The sequence below is a fragment of the Buceros rhinoceros genome, unplaced genomic scaffold, assembly GCF_000710305.1.
Source record: "Buceros rhinoceros silvestris isolate BGI_N320 unplaced genomic scaffold, ASM71030v1 scaffold4399, whole genome shotgun sequence".
In the NCBI taxonomy this organism is placed as follows: Eukaryota; Metazoa; Chordata; class Aves; order Bucerotiformes; family Bucerotidae; genus Buceros; species Buceros rhinoceros.
The window spans coordinates 2121-18472 of record NW_010430780.1 but is presented as its reverse complement, the minus strand read 5'-3'; the positions used below and the strand labels follow the sequence as shown (position 1 = coordinate 18472).

At 44.9% G+C, this 16352-nt stretch overlaps 1 protein-coding gene across 1 annotated transcript in view; it reads left to right on the top strand.

Annotated features, from left to right (window-relative positions):
• Window positions 1–12966, top strand: part of TMEM201 (transmembrane protein 201) — a gene marked incomplete at its 5' end in the record, with an annotated part of 18139 nt that extends 5173 nt beyond the window's left edge. Inside the window, 5 exons of the mRNA XM_010143145.1 lie at window positions 8271–8488; window positions 10054–10125; window positions 11505–11795; window positions 12295–12426; window positions 12869–12966. Coding sequence (XP_010141447.1) covers window positions 8271–8488; window positions 10054–10125; window positions 11505–11795; window positions 12295–12426; window positions 12869–12966 — 811 coding nt within the window. The remainder of the gene's footprint in view (window positions 1–8270; window positions 8489–10053; window positions 10126–11504; window positions 11796–12294; window positions 12427–12868) is intronic.
• Window positions 12967–16352: the final 3386 nt, after the last annotated feature.

Below are 16352 nucleotides of genomic sequence, written 5' to 3'. Positions count from 1 at the left end.
GAAAGATGCAGACAATTCTGTATGCTGCAGATGCTGGTGAAATTACTGAAGCTTTTTTAAAGGAAACAAAAGATATTTTAGTATTTCTTGTTGTTACTGTTATTCAAACCAGTATTCGTTACGAAAGCAGAAAGGTAGCGCTAACAAAAGCTCTGCAAAGACTCATTAACAATAAGCCACGTTGATGTGTCATGGGAAGGTGCAGCTCACTGCTGAAGGACCATGTGCCTGTAACTTCACAGCTGGCATGGGAAGGGGACACACACCTGCTCCCCACATGTGCTCTCCTTCAGAACTTTTTTCTGGTGCCTTCAGATAACTGCAATATCCACCTCCAAGCAGAGAGAACACCTTTCTTCATTCTGGTGCTTGCCAGAGATGCTGCTCTGCGGGTTATTTAATTACTAGTCCACAAGAGGAATCCAGCAGCTGCAAAGTCTGGTTCCAGTCTTCCGTGTTCCCATCGTGTATCAATTCTGACCCAAAAGGGTTTTGTCTTCCAGCTCACAATCCCAGATTGTTGCTTGATCCAGTCTCAGACCTTCAAAATGCTGAATGATAACCCCTATACCCCGTTTTCCACTGGGATACTTTATTGAATTTAGAGAATTGTTTCAAAGTAAATACTGCAAGAAGCCACGTGACTTCATCAAAACAGGAAAAAAAGCCAACGGAAGTGTACAAGTTAGACTTTCACAGTCACCCTGGTGCCTCTCTCCTACCGGAAAGTTCCTTAAAAATCCTGTCCCCGTCGGCCTGTTAGAACAGGGAGCAATGTTAAGGCAGAAAGTAGTAAGCTACTGAAAGGACAGGAAGTGGCAGGGGGAAAGAAAAGGGGACACAAATCTGTGCATGGATGTGTTGTCACTGGCTGCTCAGCTTTCCTTTCAGCGTAGTGATCACTGTAATGTTTTCACCCCTGGAAACCTTCCCACGGCAGCAGCCCTTCCAACACCATCGTTCTGCAGCCCATCTGTTGAAAAAAGTGAAGTGGACAAAACCACCTAATGACCCGGGCACTGGAACCAACTCCAGTGCAGCTCTGCCACTCTCTAAAGAAGCTGCACAGAAGACCCAGGAAACCTTGAGCTGTTACGTCCATCATGTGAAATAAGTCCTCTAAACTTTTTTTCATCCTTCCTTGTTCCTGCTTCAGTGCTTTAAAGTTTTCCCCATGGAGTTACATATTGGCTAAGACTGATGTTGCTCTTGAGCTGTGATTGTTTTCTGCGCTTAACTATACAAATTGAATTGAAAGTTCCCACTAGCTCCTAGCACGTGAACTTGCAGCCACCTGGTGTGGCAGAGGTGAGCAGTTCCTCTTGCTGCTCTGCTAACAGGTATGTCCAAGCGATGGGAGGAATCTCACATTTGGAAGGATATATTGAGATCACTGGAATGAGGAGGGGTGTGAGCTGACAAACTGTTAAAATGTGAGGGGATGCTCATGGGAATGTCATGCCTGAGTTCTAATGGCAACATCCCTTTTTTAATAAGAATAAAATGAAACCATCCACATTTTCTTGTCCTTGCAAGTAAACTCTCAGTGGCAGCCTCCTCAGATGGTTTGCTTTCAGGAGCTGGAAGTCAAGGCTGTACTAAGTTTCACTTTGTTCCATTTCATGGGGCCTCCTGTCTCTTCTGAGCAGCTGCTTTCCTCCCTTCTTCGCAGCAGCACTTTTTTTTTTCTTTCAATTTAAACGTATCCCATCTTTAAGCCCCCTGGAATCGGGCCCTTTGATGTTTTGCTGTTAAGTGTTGCGTTGTTTTCCTGTGCCTGGTCTTTTATTCTCTTTTTTTCCGGTGCAGTACTGTGATGGGATGGGGAGGATGCGCACTGAGTATCAGGACAGGCAGTTGGTAGAAGTGTGGGGAGGAGTGCTGTTTACACTGTGAAACGTGAATAATACTGTCAAACAATTTTAGCTCTATTTGCACAGCAAGTGCAAATCTGTACTGGGTTTAAAATCTTTTCATCTGGGAGATACATGAACTGCAATTGACATGCAAGAAAGAAATCCATTTGTCTTTGCTTTCTGCAGATTAATACAAATTAAGTATATTTACAAGTTGCACTAACTTTGTATGTCAGAAAATCAGGAATCTATTTTGTTTTATGGCCCAGCTATAACTGAAGCCCTGGTCTTTGTGGTGCTTTGTCTACAACTTATAATTGAAGAATTTTTGGATTCATAATTGGAAGAATGTCAAAGGCGAAACAAAATAACAAAACACCTATTGAAGGTGGTTCAATTTCGATGAAGAATTTGATGAAGCTTTTGTCTTTGTGCAGGTGTCTTGTATTTTCCCACTTGTTGGCACCTCAGCGTGACTGTGCTGCTGCTTCTAAAAACAGCAAAAAACCTCAGAGCCTCAAAACCAAACTTGAGGCAGTTGAATTTTTAGTATTTTAGAAACTCTGGTGCTGACAGTCTCCTCTCTTTCTGCTTTTCTCATGTGCTTTGTCTCATATGCTTTTGCTGATGGTGGAGGATGACTGATCTTTGGAGGGAAGGGAAGAAAGGAGGAAAAAGGTGTTTTCCCTGAGGTGTTCTGATTTATGAACTGCTGGCACTCCGTCTGTATCAGTTACGTCTCCTTAGACAATCAGATCTGAAGAACATCAGTTATAAGTTACCAGTATTTTACTGGTGACTTTCTGGGGGAAAAAAAAATAGTTAAACCACCACTGCCTTTACTGAGACTGTTCCTGCAGTACCCGATGTCGATGCCAAATAGGCTCCTCTAAACACTGCGCCATGCTGTAGGTTCTGTAAAGAAGGTGCTTTGCCAAATTTGCCTTTTTCACTTGAGGTTCAGTTAGGAGGCAGCTCAGCAGTTACATGTGCCATCGGACTCTTCCCCCACAGTGAGTCCAGCAGAAGGAAATGTGTTCTTCTAGCTCAGGTGTTTTGGTGCCAGTGCAGCACCTGAGCACAGTGTAACCATCCTCGTGAAGATGAGGTGCTATTTCATATTACACATTTCCTTCTGCTGAGGGGGATAATAGCTAACAAAGGGCTGGTAACTTACTAATGTGGCTGACACAAAAATCATCCAGAACTACTTGGTCAGAGCTTGGACTTTCTTTTCACTTAACTGGACTTATTTCAGGCCACAGAGGAACATGTGGTAGCTTGCGGTTGCCAGATGCAGCTTTTTTTCTTGAAGATTCTCCTAGCCATGCAGCCCAGAGCAGGCAAACATCTCAACAGTATTAGAGGATTTTAGCCCAAAAGGCTTTAATTTCAAGTGTTGTGTTTTTACACTGGCTACGTGCTGGTGTCTGGACCGGAGGATGGTGCTACAGAATGGAGCTGACAAGGTTGTTTGTGGGTTTGTGTGTCACTTGACATCAAATCTCTCTACAGCTCAGCAGTGGCTGACTCTGGTCTTTACTCTCACAGTGGCCAAGGCTGATCTGCCAACCCAAAAGCATCTTGTGCCCTGTCCAACAGAGCTGGAGATATAAAGGGGCCAGTGTGGGTTCATTAAGTGCCTTTTCCTGGACAAGATTTTTGACAACGCTATGATGCTTTGCTTTAGTGGAACTGATGCAGCTGCAGCTGGCAATAGCAGTGCCTGTGTGTCTGCTGGGCCAGTGCTTTTGTCCTGCATTTGCCACCAGTGAGCGCGGCTGGCTGTAAGAGGATACTTGAGCTGCGCTCTTAAATTTCTGAGCAGCTCTGCAGGCTATAGGAGAGTTGATGGAGGACCCAGAGCTAGCAACTGAGTAAGCATCTCAGCTGCTACTACTTCCGGTCTTCCTGAAGCCCTTACTGACGTCAGTGCATGCAAACTGACACCTTTGTGGTCCTTTACAATTGTCAGTACACTACATTTATATCCCTTTTTTTCCTTTCTATTAACTCCTCCTTTCCTACATCCGTGCTTGGCATGCCCTAGTGAACTGAGCTTGGGTGTGTCACAGGGTGAGGACAAGGGGGGAATATAAAAATGTTGTCGTGGTGGTTTGTTTTGGCTTTATGAATATTTTCCAAGTACGCTGAAAATACATTAAGCTAATAATCATGCTTAGATGCTGTAGAAAGTATGTATTGATATATTGTGGACTCATTATTTATACTCATAAAATTAATATGGTGGTCGCTCCAGACTGACTCCACTTATCAAAGTAGGCATCTATGCTATATGGCTTTGCTGTGTTTTTTAAAGAGATGCTGTTGAAACTGTCCTGTCACGCGTAACTGCCAGTTCATCCCAGGTGTGCTGCAAGTACACTTGGGGCCTCTGAGCCGTAGCAAATGCTCTGGTATGAAAGGAGCAGTACTCAGTCCTGAAGTGTACCTTGAGTCATCCTGTGTAAAGCCTCATCTGAGACCAAAGCTACTGAGTGCCCAGGCAGGGAAGAGGGTCCTCTGAACGCTTTTGTCATGCCAGCGAGTCTGGATTTTTGTAGATGTGGGATGTGCATGCACGCAAACCCTCCTACCTTTGTGCCATCAACTAGGAGGGAAGGCAAAGTTGATGCCAAACGTTTGTCTGCACTCTAGAAGGTATTGGTGCAGGACCTGGCAGCTCTATTCCAACCCTCCTTTTTCATCCAAAGCAGGGCAACATGGAGGAGAAAAGAATTAGTCTTGGCAGCTGAAGTTTATAGCTCTGAGTCACATATCAAAATATTAATGTGTCTGAGACCTGTTCCCTTTTTTACCATTATTCTCCCCTCTCCCTGTGCCTGGTTTTTGTTCACTGCATTGCTCTCTATCCTGCTTCCGTCAGCCCGACTGCAGGCACAGGTTGTGGCACTGACTGTTGTGTTGCAGCAGACCAGACAAGTGACTGCATGCCAGCTCATGAAAACTTGCTTATCTTGCAGCCGGCAGTGAGGCACAGTGAGCTGCTCTGCAGTCTCGGGCAGCAGCACGCACCCTTCCAGGAAAAAAATAGTGCACTTGTACGTGGATAACTCATAGCTAAATTGTGATGGGACCTTAAGTCCAGAGAAGTTGCCCTACAACTGATGCATGGTTCTCTGGCTGCCTCCAGGCACATGAATCGGGCACACAGAGCGAGCTGCCTGACTGCGACTGCATCTGACCACCTTCATGTACTGAACTGTCTGACAGTAGGAATGGGTCTGTCTACAGCCCTGGATTCTGGCCCAGCCCATGCTCTGCCCTCTCTCTCTCCATCCCAGGGGTGATGCAGCATCTCTGGTTAAAATGTGAATTAAAATGCACCCGCATATGGTGTTGTCTTTGGATAAGAGGGAGGTATTGGGATAGAGGAGGGGAGGCTCTGCTGGCAGGAGGTGTTTCTTCAGGACAGTGTACGTTCCCATACCATGTAATATTTTTCTTTAACCTTCTGTTTATTTATTTTTAAAGTATCTGTGTAGCAGAGTTGTGCCCAATGTCTAGTAACGCTGTGATCATTGTAAACACTAAATAAGATACCCAGTTTTTGATGTTCACAATACCGAGTTCTTAAATAAACGGCTTCCGGGCCCTGACTATTTCCATAACCTGTCTGACTCCAGAGCCTTTTTTCTTTTTTTTCCCCCCGCCCCCCTCCTTCTTCCTTTTTTGGGTACTTTTTCACTGTTACCAGCCCCACTGTTATCATGTACACAAAGCGTTTGGAGCACTGCAGTATTCTGAGAGGGAAGACACAGCTGCATTGCTCCATTCCAGGGCTGTGATGTGGCTGCTTTCCTGCCTTGTGATCTTGTTGATCTTGTCTTTTTTCATTTGCTTCTGAAAGAAATTTTAGTTCATTTGTTCTCAGGCATGAAGCGCATTCCCAAAAAAACCCTACCAACATCCAGTCAGTCAGATAAGCTCTTTTCCACTGCAGCAAGGAACTGTGTAGATTTGGATCCTTTAGCCCAAAGATAAAAAAGGTGCAAAGTTGGGGGAAAAAGAGCTCTGTTGTTCACAGGCAATGCTCTGATCTGGCCATTCACAGACGTGGCACAGTGAGTGGTAGGTATCACTCTTTCTAATATGATTCATACCATAGTCCTGAGCTGCACTCGTGATTTCCTTTCCCATTCGTTTTCTCTTACAAAACTGAGGCGGACATGTACCTGTGCTGTTTACATCTGTGTGCGCGGTGGGGCAAATCTGTACGTGTATGTGCACTAAAGGACTCCACGTTTGCGAAGCACGACACCATTCCCAGGTCCTCTGGAACCTGAAGAGGTTGGGCAGTTTCTGCTGCAAGACTGACGAGTTCCTTGCTGCTGTTAAAGGCATGTCCTGCTTGCAAGCACCAGGAAGGTGGTTGGCTCAGATGTTGTTCAGCCTGATTAAGCTGGTCGGGATTGTTGATGTCTGCCTCGTACTAGCAGATAAGTAGTTTTATAAGATATTTTAAATAGTAATCTTTACTCTAGCCTGCTTGTTCTGGACATGCTAGCACTGCATAATATTGCTGCATCACCTCTTTAATCTCCAAGAGAGAAATGGCACCTACACGGATCACCTCACAGCCACAAGACTGAGATACTTTCAGTCCTTCACACTCTGATTTACTGCTGGCTTTCCTCTGAAGAAAAGCCATGCTGCCGCTCTCATCTGTCTCTGTTTTCATCAGAAGTGAGATTAAGCCTCTAAATGTTACAGCTTGATTATATGCTTCAAAATGTGATATCTCCATTTTAAAATATATACACTTCATACTTAGTATGAAGTGTCAGTCAAGTCATGACTGACTTGACCTGTTTCTAACTAAACAGGAATCTTACAGGAGATCCTTGAGAGATCTTGTTCATATTCTAGACTTTCTTTCATGTATTTTATTCAATTATTAACCATGATTACAAAATTCCAATACTTTCAACATTGCAACCTTCTTAGAGTGCTCTTTCTGATGGCATGAGGGCACGTGAGGCTCCAAAGCTGTCTCCTCGTTTCCAATGCAATGTCGTCAGGTAGATGGTACACAGACTAAGATCAGTGTGTGACTGCAAGGAGAAGTACAAAGATGGTTAAAACAGGAGTAAATTTTTGGCATTGTTCAGCTTAGGTTGATTTTTAAATTCTAAAACACTGCAAAGGCAGTGTTGATGAAATGAGGGTATCGGATATTAATTGCATAGTTTATCTGCATATAGTAATTGAGTGTGAAATACTGTGGCAGTGCTAGCTGCACAAATTGTTTAAAATACGAAGTCCTTTTACACAGTGATATTACTAGTGGAACAGAAGTCAGTTTGTGTCTGTAGTACTTAAAAATCAAGCTAACTGGTACAGGTACCCTTAGAATATTTTCTCTGTTACCTTGTCTTTTGTTCTCAAGTTGGACACGCTGTTCTACAGCTCCCCTCTTTCACTTGGAAAGAACCCACTGAAAACAACTCACAGATCTGGAGATATAATTGCCATTATTATCATTGGCAATTTAATTTTTTCCAGGCTCTATAATAGGGATATTTTTTTATGCACTGGAAGCAAGACACTTCTGGAGCACAGTCCCCTCTGAATGGCTCTGTTAGTACGTATTTGTTGCTGTGATATGCAGAAAAAGGAAAATGTCATGGTTTAGGCCTCGGTTTAGGACTGGAAATCACAGGTTTGTGTCTGTGTTCTATGATAGGATTTTTATGTGACCCTTGACAAATGACTTAGTTTCTTTTTCCTTCTCTTCCCCATCTGTAAAATTAGGGTAATGAGTATTAATTACCTCACATAAGTATAATAAAGGCAAATGTATTAAAGAGGTTTGAATGTTAATTGTAAAACAGCTTTTGTGCCTGTGTCTTGATCTAGGTACCCATAAAAATACTTTTCTCTATACTGGCATCAGAGGTAAGATGCTGATTCTGCTTTCTACAGACAAAAGTAGATAACTACTTGCTTCCCACAGTCGTGATGTTTCTAAGCATGTTGTTTACGCAGGCACTTAAATAACATCAGATGTACTCTGTTGTTGGTCCTATGTGCATCTGGACTTTGTAAAGCATTCTGGTGGTCTCTGGGTAATTTTCTCATCCAGGGAGAGAACCAAGGTACTGTGAGTATTTGTACCTGTGTTCCTAAACTGTTCCACCATTTCTTCTCCCTGTATTCTGGGACAGGTTGGAGCATGGTAAGTTAAGTAAGGTTGAGCAGTTCTTTCCCTGGTTTCAAAGGTGTAGGAACATTCCCATGAACTCTTAAACGTGCTGCATCTTGCACTCCTGCACTGAAAAACCAGCAGAAACCTGGTGACAAAGCAAATGTTTGTGCAAGAAGTGCAGCTGAGGGGGGGAGTTATTATGGAATGTGCTCATGGCTAAGGTCTGTCATGCGTGTCTTTTGCAGGTACCTTTCTGGGGATTCCATTGCTCTCTTTCCCAATGGCACTGGAACTGGGTTTCCTTCCTCTGCTACGTCTCTCTTTGTCCCAACACCACCCAGTATTCTGCAGCTGACAAACCAACAACTCTTCAGATCCCCATGCAGAACTTCTTCATCCTCTCTGCCTGGTCGTCTCAACAGGGCCCTCTCGCTGGGTACCATCCCCTCCTTGGCCAGAGCCGGTAAGTGTGCATGAAACTTTCCTTGTGCCAGTGGAGTGGTACAGTGCTTCAGAAGGAAACAGGCTATGGGGTGTGCACGTTATAGTCCTCTTCAGGGATTGCTGCTCCTGTGGCACAGAGGAATATCCAGCATTGGTAATTTGGGTTTTTGGCATTAAGAAATCACGCAGCATACCATTGCCATCTTGGTAAAACAAAAAGTCTCACTGAGAGTTTGCCTGCGGCGGGTTTACTGAAATCCAGATGCTTCTCCAGGCGTTTGTGGCAGTGCGGAGAGAGACAGAAGGAGCAGTTAGACATGGGAGTGGAGAAGAGCAGCTTGTGGAAGTGATTGGGACCATTAGGATAACTGATCTGGCATGAGCGACTGCTCCCTTCCCTCTAGCTGCTTTGTGTAGTTTGGTTTTCTTGCCGCAGCTGAAGGGAGTAGAGCTGAAGGCAGGCTCTGCCTAAGCCTGGAAGTGGCTTTAGAAGCCCCATTTCCTCTTCTGTTTTTAAGGGCTTTGTGTGATCTAGGGAAGATTTATAGGTCCAGGGAAAGGCTCTCCCCCAGCAGCTCAGTGAGCCCTCAGTTTTGCTGTGCTTGAAACTAACAGATGGAAAATAGCATTTCAGTGCTATCCTCCATCCAAGGAAAGCTGAGCTTTCCCGTGTCACCAACTGATTACCAGAGGTCAGAGGCCAACATGTGGCAGTTTCTAGGATAATGTTGCAGCAGAGAGCACACTTGCTGGGATTTTTCAGATCAGCTGGATGTTCCTCTAGCTCAGCTGCCAGCAGTTTTGCCAGATTCACTAAGAGCAAGAGGAAGATCAGCCGTGCAAACCTTTCAGCAGTGTAGCAGCTTTTGGCACAGCCTGCACCAACAGTCACCCAGCTGGCACTGGAAGGGCAGGTGCGAACACACCAGATGACTGGATTCTCCCTGCGTGCTGAACCACCCTGGTGAGGTCTGTGCTCTCTTCTGCTAAGGTGCAAAGCCAGACAGGCTGGAGAGACCGTGCTCTTGGGGCTGGACATTTTATGCAAACAGCGAAGTTTTAAACTTCCAAAGCTGTTTGCCTATAATTGTGTAAATCAAGTGCCAAAGAAAAATAGTAGATATAAACTCTGAGGTTTTATTTGTAGCACTTCTTTTTCCTGACTTCAGTACTTTTCATTGATTATTTTTTTTTTCTACCTCATTATTATGGCTGCTGTGCCTGACAGCTAGATGGGAATTCATCTCACCTATGGTCTAGCCTTAAGGCTCTTTTCACGAGAAAAGGATGCAGCCATATCTTCACTTTCTTCCTTTTAAAGTAGAGGCAAGCCAGGCTGTGATACAGTCACGGGATTGGTTTTGGAACCTGCTGGACAGATCTGTTCTACTGCAGCTGGGAAAAGTGGATTATTCTGGTGCTGGCGTATAGCCTACCCAGGGAAACAGGAATATTTTTCCTGCCTACATTTACCACCCATTCCTTTCTGAGGTTGATGGTAAGATGGTGCAGTTTCATTTCTGAAGGCTTGGCCTCCAGTAGCTGAGCCAGCTGGGTTCAAACTTTTTCATTTTTGCTTTTCAGACTCTGGCTACCTGTTCAGCGGCAGTCGACCAGCCTCGCAGTCATCCCAGTCCAAGGAATCTCCTACATCAGGTGATGCACTAGGCCTTCCAGACCAAATGTCTTTGCAGGATTTGCAGTGGGTGGGTTGAAACACGATCCAAGTTTCATTCTTTCCCTGCTCACATCCCAGTGGAAATGTCAATTTTGCTGTTAGAAATACTGCAGAGAGACTTCCAACTAAGAGTGGGATTGCATTAAAATAAGGTGCTGAATGTGTTGGATGTGTCCTGCCCCCTAGGAGTGCTCACAGTGAAATTGGTCAGACAAAGCAAGGATCCCTGCAGCTGAGTTGAGATTGCTTTGATAGGAGGCTTTAAACTTTCTAGGTAGCTCTTTTGTTTCACTTTCCTACCCCAGCCCAAGGAACTGCTGATTTGGCTACCCTGTCTGCTCTGCCCTTTTGCTCCCGTGTCCTCCAGTGACCTGTCTGTTGTCCTCCTGACCCCAAATGGATCTTGTAGGAAACGAGCAAAACCTCTCGCAAAGGAGACTAAGGCCAGACTCCACAATGAAGCACCTGCCTTTATTACGTCCTTGCAAGACCGGGTGTCTAGCTTAGTAGGCACCCCTTGCCAGAGCAATACATGAATTTTTATACACTATTCCCGACTGCAAAATCCCTCCCTTGTTTCCCCATTGGCTGGGTCCTCCAAGGTTTACAGACTAACCCGAAATGCCTCTTACACGTTACCTTACATACAAGTTCATGCATCCCATGTCTCATTATCACCAAGTTATGCCTCCGCTGGGAGGGTAATGTAATATTCAACAGCTTATTAAACAAGCGCAGTTCCACAAGTTTAAGGTTTTATCGTCTCTGGCGCCCATTCATCCTTTCAGTTGTCCTCTTTAACTTGCAAGACAAGACCCAGACAACCTTTGTTTAAAAACTCATCCCACCACCCCTCTGGTGTCTTCCTTATCAGGTTCTCTTCATGCAAGAACAACATTTTATTTATTTTCTTTCTTACAATCTCTTGGCTATTTGTGCTGCTTAAGCGTGTGCTGCTGGAAAAGCAGTTACAGCCTGGGCTGATACCATTGTGCAGACCTCCCCACGTCCTGACGCACTTTCCCAGCAGCCTTTAAAGGACATGCCAGAACCGTTAATTTACCTGTCAAAACAGCATGTGTAATGCAAGGTCTCCTGAATGGGCACAACTGAGCAGAGAGAAACCTCACCTGGCTCCTTCCTCAGAAACCCATCTCTAGTCTTGAGTCATTCCTGCCTGTACCAAAGTGCATGTGGAATTTCATGTTTTGCAATGTGGGAACTTGAATGAATTTAGTCCAATATATATTGGACAATGGCAACTCCCATTCGCTTTTCTTGTAGAATTGTTAATCTCTGCCTCTTGTATTGGCATCATCATCTCATTATTTTCTCTTTGGCGGTGTTTCCGTTTCAGAGCACTTCTCCCTGCTGTCAGGCAGCTGTGCTCCCTCCCGCATCCCCTCTCCAGCACCATCAGTGGCTGGCTCTGTGACTTCCAGCTCAGGATCCCTGCGGCACCGCCGGCCACTCATCAGCCCTGCCCGCCTGAACCTGAAAGGACAGAAGCTGCTGCTTTTCCCATCTCAGAATGAGGCGCTGCTCACCCCAACTAGCTCAGAGGAGCACACCCACTCAGACAGCAACATCTTTGCCACTGACTTGTCCTCCTTTCCAAAGAAGAACCTCACTGAGCGGGGAATGCATGGTATGCTGGCAGCCTGCTGCACTTCTGGAAATGCATTTGTAGGAAGGAGTTGGCTTGCAAACAAAGCCACACAGCATCTGGGCCACACAAATAGATGGGAAACCTTCAGGACACCCCCAGGTGGTGATGACTAGTGGGCTACCAAATCTCCCTTAAAAATCCCCTGGCCTGGAGAGCCTCTTGTCTGTCAAAACAGATTTCCTTTTCTCATTTCATGGTGCCCAGGGATGCTACTGCCACTGCCCTCACCCTTGTTTGGGTAACTCCTTTAACCACAGGTGCTGGTGTGCTGATATGGACAGTGTGTGAGACAAACATGCAGGCAACTTCTGCTGCACAGCAGTGAAATTTGCCTTTTGTTTTCCAGCTCCTGTCCTCAATCCTTCCATGATTTTACCAGGCAACCATTCATTACTCATGTCTAGCTTTAGTCTGGGAACTTCTGCTACTTTTGGCTTCCACTGGTGCCTTCTGAATTTTCCTATCTTTTTCCTTGCAGATATGAGATCTGCTGTGGAAGGAGGGAGCATCTGCAGTGATAATTCCATCAAAAAAGACGACCATTCATCACACTCATCTACCTGTGTGGTAGACACCACTACCAAAGGGGAAGATCTGGCAGGCTGGAGAGGTAGGTGCAAGTCATGTGAGTGCTTCTTGTATGTGTGAGCATTTCTGAGGGTTACAGATCTTTCCTGTGCTGTAGTAGTGATCTGAGCTTGAGATCAAATAAATAAATAGTAGCAAAATGGATCTTCTGCCTGCTATTCTAAGAGCTTAATAAGTCTATTCCTGTTCTTTGGACTGTCTGAAGAATATTGACAGAGTGCTAAATGGAGACGAAAGGGGTGAGGATGTGGGTGTTGAGAACAGGGATGAGAGGAAAGTAGAACCTAAGAGCAGTGGAAAAGTGCCAGGAAAAGTGCTTCAGCAATTCTGCTTATGGTGAAACTACTGGGCAAAGAGAGAGAAAAATAACAGTGAATATAACATTGTGCTCTATCTCATCAATTCTTTAATAAATCTCTTTGCATTATTCCCTTTTTTTCTTTGTATTGTCCTCTTCTACTAAGGTCATTTTGGTAACTCTGCTCTCCGAGGTCTGCTAGCCGTGAGTCTGACTCTCAATGCAGTCTTCACATCAGCCTATGTCTACCGGAGCCTGCGCTGATTTGTGCCAACACTCCCTTTCTTTCTGGTTCCACCTGCTTCTGAGGAGACAAGAAGAATTCAACCATGACTTCATGTCTAATGGCCACACCACTGGTGCATGCTGGTTTTTAAAAGACTACTGTATGCTCAACTGTCATGACAAGGAATCCAGGTAGCTTCTGCCATCACTTCCAGGTAGAACATATCACAGATTATCCCTGGAGGTGGCAGGCGGAATTCCCAGAAAGCTCCATTTCAAAGTAAGAGGCCAGTCAAATGGCCCATGTGCTTTCTTTCAAAGGAACTGACCTGAGACACAAGCTTCAAAATGTGTAAGCTTCATTTTTAGGAACTTATCCCCAGCTCTTCTTTCTGACATATTAACCTCGTGTTGATGGTGCTGGTAAAATGAGGAGTATTAGAACAAATGAGCTGGAGAAGAGGGATGGTGTAGTAGCTGGTGCTGGGCTTTGCCTGTAACAGCATTCCCAGTGGTTCCTCTTCTCTCTTCCCTTTGGCTCTCTCCTCTAAATTATCAGTGAATTTTCTTTGGTTGCCTTAGCTTGCCTAAGCACATGGGTGACTTTGGCTGCACTGTCATATTCTTGCATCTTATATGTCCTTGTGCTTCCACCTGGGCTGTGCCTTGAGGCCAGTTGCCATTCCAGTCATGCTGGATCTCAGAAACTGTCTGTACAGGCACACCTTCAGCCAGCACCGTTGCTGTAGGTATGCACAAAGCCCAGACAGAAGTCCTTTTGCTTTAAACAGAGGAAGCCTGTGCTTTGCTTTACCCAGGCGGCATTAATTCTGTTACAATTAGTTCTGTAATAAGAACGGATCTCTATGTGATTTGCACATTGTTAAAGGGCTTCATCTCACTGCTCTGATGGTGTCTTCACTGAAGCTGCGAGTGGCATTGCTCATTCTTGCTGTAAGTCGCACAAATCTGTTCTGTTAGAGGATACATGAGGAGCTGTCTGATTGTATATCCTTACCCGGAATCCTGACCCCTCAATCTGATGCTGGGATGTGCTAAGTAACCATGTAAGGTATTTCTTACTTAGTTAAATGCCAGGGTGCTTTTGGTGAGAAATGCCAAACTTGCTTCTGGACAACTCAACCTTCTGGATAGATTCTTCTTTTCTAACCCACCAGAAGTAGCCCTAGATTTTCAAAAGCAGTTTGTAAATGGGGCACTTCTGCTTTTGGGTGAGTTTTCAGCATTGCTTAGAATTCAGGGGCCATTTAGATTCTTGTGCTGAATACTCAAAATTAGTTCAGTACATCTTAGGAGAAAAAAAATCTTGGTCTCATGTTTTGATTCTTCAATGCCAAGTGCAGAGAGAAGATTTACCACCGTGTCAAGGATACCTGGTGGAAAGAGCCAACGGATGTTAGCTGTGTATTTCCTCAAGTAGGACTGACTCTCTTAAGAGTTTTTCTATTGTCTCTTCCTTTGGGTTCCTTCACCTCAAAATTCTTTGCTGTCCCTCACCCCGTTGTCTCTGTTTGCATCTTGAATTAGCGTTATGCTTACTGTTGTCTTCTCCTCCCTTTCAGTTCTGCTGCTGTTCCCTCGATTGTACTCTTGCATGTGCACAGAAAGAAAGCAGATCTCTGCTGGTAATTGTGCTCCGAGCCTGAAATTCACACCTTGGAGTGATGATCACCCTTCCTCTCACTTCTTTTTTTTTTTTTTTTCTTGCATGTTTTAATTGAGATCCTGCCACAGCCTCACTTACTACATTATGTGAGTGATAGCCAGACTAATCAGCATGCTATATGACAGATTAAATGGGGCTTTACTGCTGGTGATTCGAGCACTCTGTCTCTTCCATTTCTTCTGCACTGTTGAGCAGCCCACTTCACCTGCAGCTGGTGCTCCCCATCCTACCTGTTAGCGAGGCCTGCTCATCGCCTGCTCTGCATCCTGCAGGCAGAGGACAGACCTCTGCCCACATGCTGATCTGAGCGGCTGAGAAGATGCCATGCCTGACTCTGCATCTTTCTCTTGGCCTCTTTAGGGTGTTGGTAAAGGGCTGCACAGCCAACACCTCCTATACAAAGGCCTAGATCCAGGATAGAGACCCACAGCAGAAAGATGTGCTGCAGGTTGATGCTTAATTCTTTTGTTAGTTGCATGAATTCTTACGTGTAGCCAAACTGGACCCATCACCTTGCTGTTAAGAGATTTTTGTCCGTTTGATAGACTTCTGCAGGCTCACTTCAGCACATGTATAGGCAAGATGCTAGCAGACCAACTTTCCAGCTTCTGTTTAGACCTCTGCTGTTCGCGTTTGGTCCTGTCCTGGTGCAATGTGTGACATCCCATTCATGGATCCTTGTCCTGACTTCCAGCGTACCCAGGGGCCTCCTATGCAGAGACAAGCCTGCCAGAGAACACTGTGGGTTTGCTTGACTTTATTATGCCAACAGATGTGCACTGTGACTTCATGTATGCAAACTTCCCACTTTCACCTCCCAGTCTGTGCTGAGTTTGACCATCGTGCTCACCCGGAGTCCCAGTTGGTCTCTGTCTCTACCAGATGGCAATACGAATTTTCTCCTCCTTTCCAGCAACGAAGGAGCTGCAGCCTCTCCACACACCTCTTCTTGCCCGTGTTCTGGAACAGGATCATTTTAACCTATCACTGCACTTCCGAATCTGCTCACTGAAACTGTTCTTGGAAGGGTATTTGGTCACCTTGTCCAAAGCATTATAAAGACTTTGGGTTTTATTGCTGAAGAGGGAAGTCAACTTTTTCATTCTGGTGCTAGAACACTCTCCAGTGGTGCTTTCACAGTTGTGAAGCCTTCGCCTGAATAGCGCACACGAGTGTACGTGGGCGTGGGTGTGCGTGTGCATGCATACGTGTAAAAACGTTTGGAGTGTTTCTTCATTTCAAAAGATCTGAGCCCGTGTTTGTCTTTCTATTGTTGGCCTTAATTGAGCTCTTAGATACTGTGTCTATCTTGCTGCTGTTTTCTATATGAAGCTGGTTTGGAGGAAACAAAAGATTATCTGGTCCCCCTGTAAAAATCTGTGTGACTAGTGATGTTGATCTTCATACAGTGTTGTGCAGGGGTGGGATTTTATTTTTCTAATATTATTCTTTCTGTAAAAACAGTTGGAGTGTATGGAATGGAAAAGATCTTTACAAAATGGTCTGATAAAGATTTGAGCATTACTTAATAATACCAACAATTAATGATAGGCGGGATATAAATGAGCTCCATTTCCAGAGCTTTTCCATTACCCACCTTGGCTGGAAAATGCCCAGGTACTTTTTCTTTGGATGTGGGCTTACTAAGCACGTTCTGAGACCTTGCAGAGACTTTGGATGATTTTGCTGTTCCAAATTAGGAAGAATTGGGATTCTAGAGTCAGTTCCAGTTCCACAG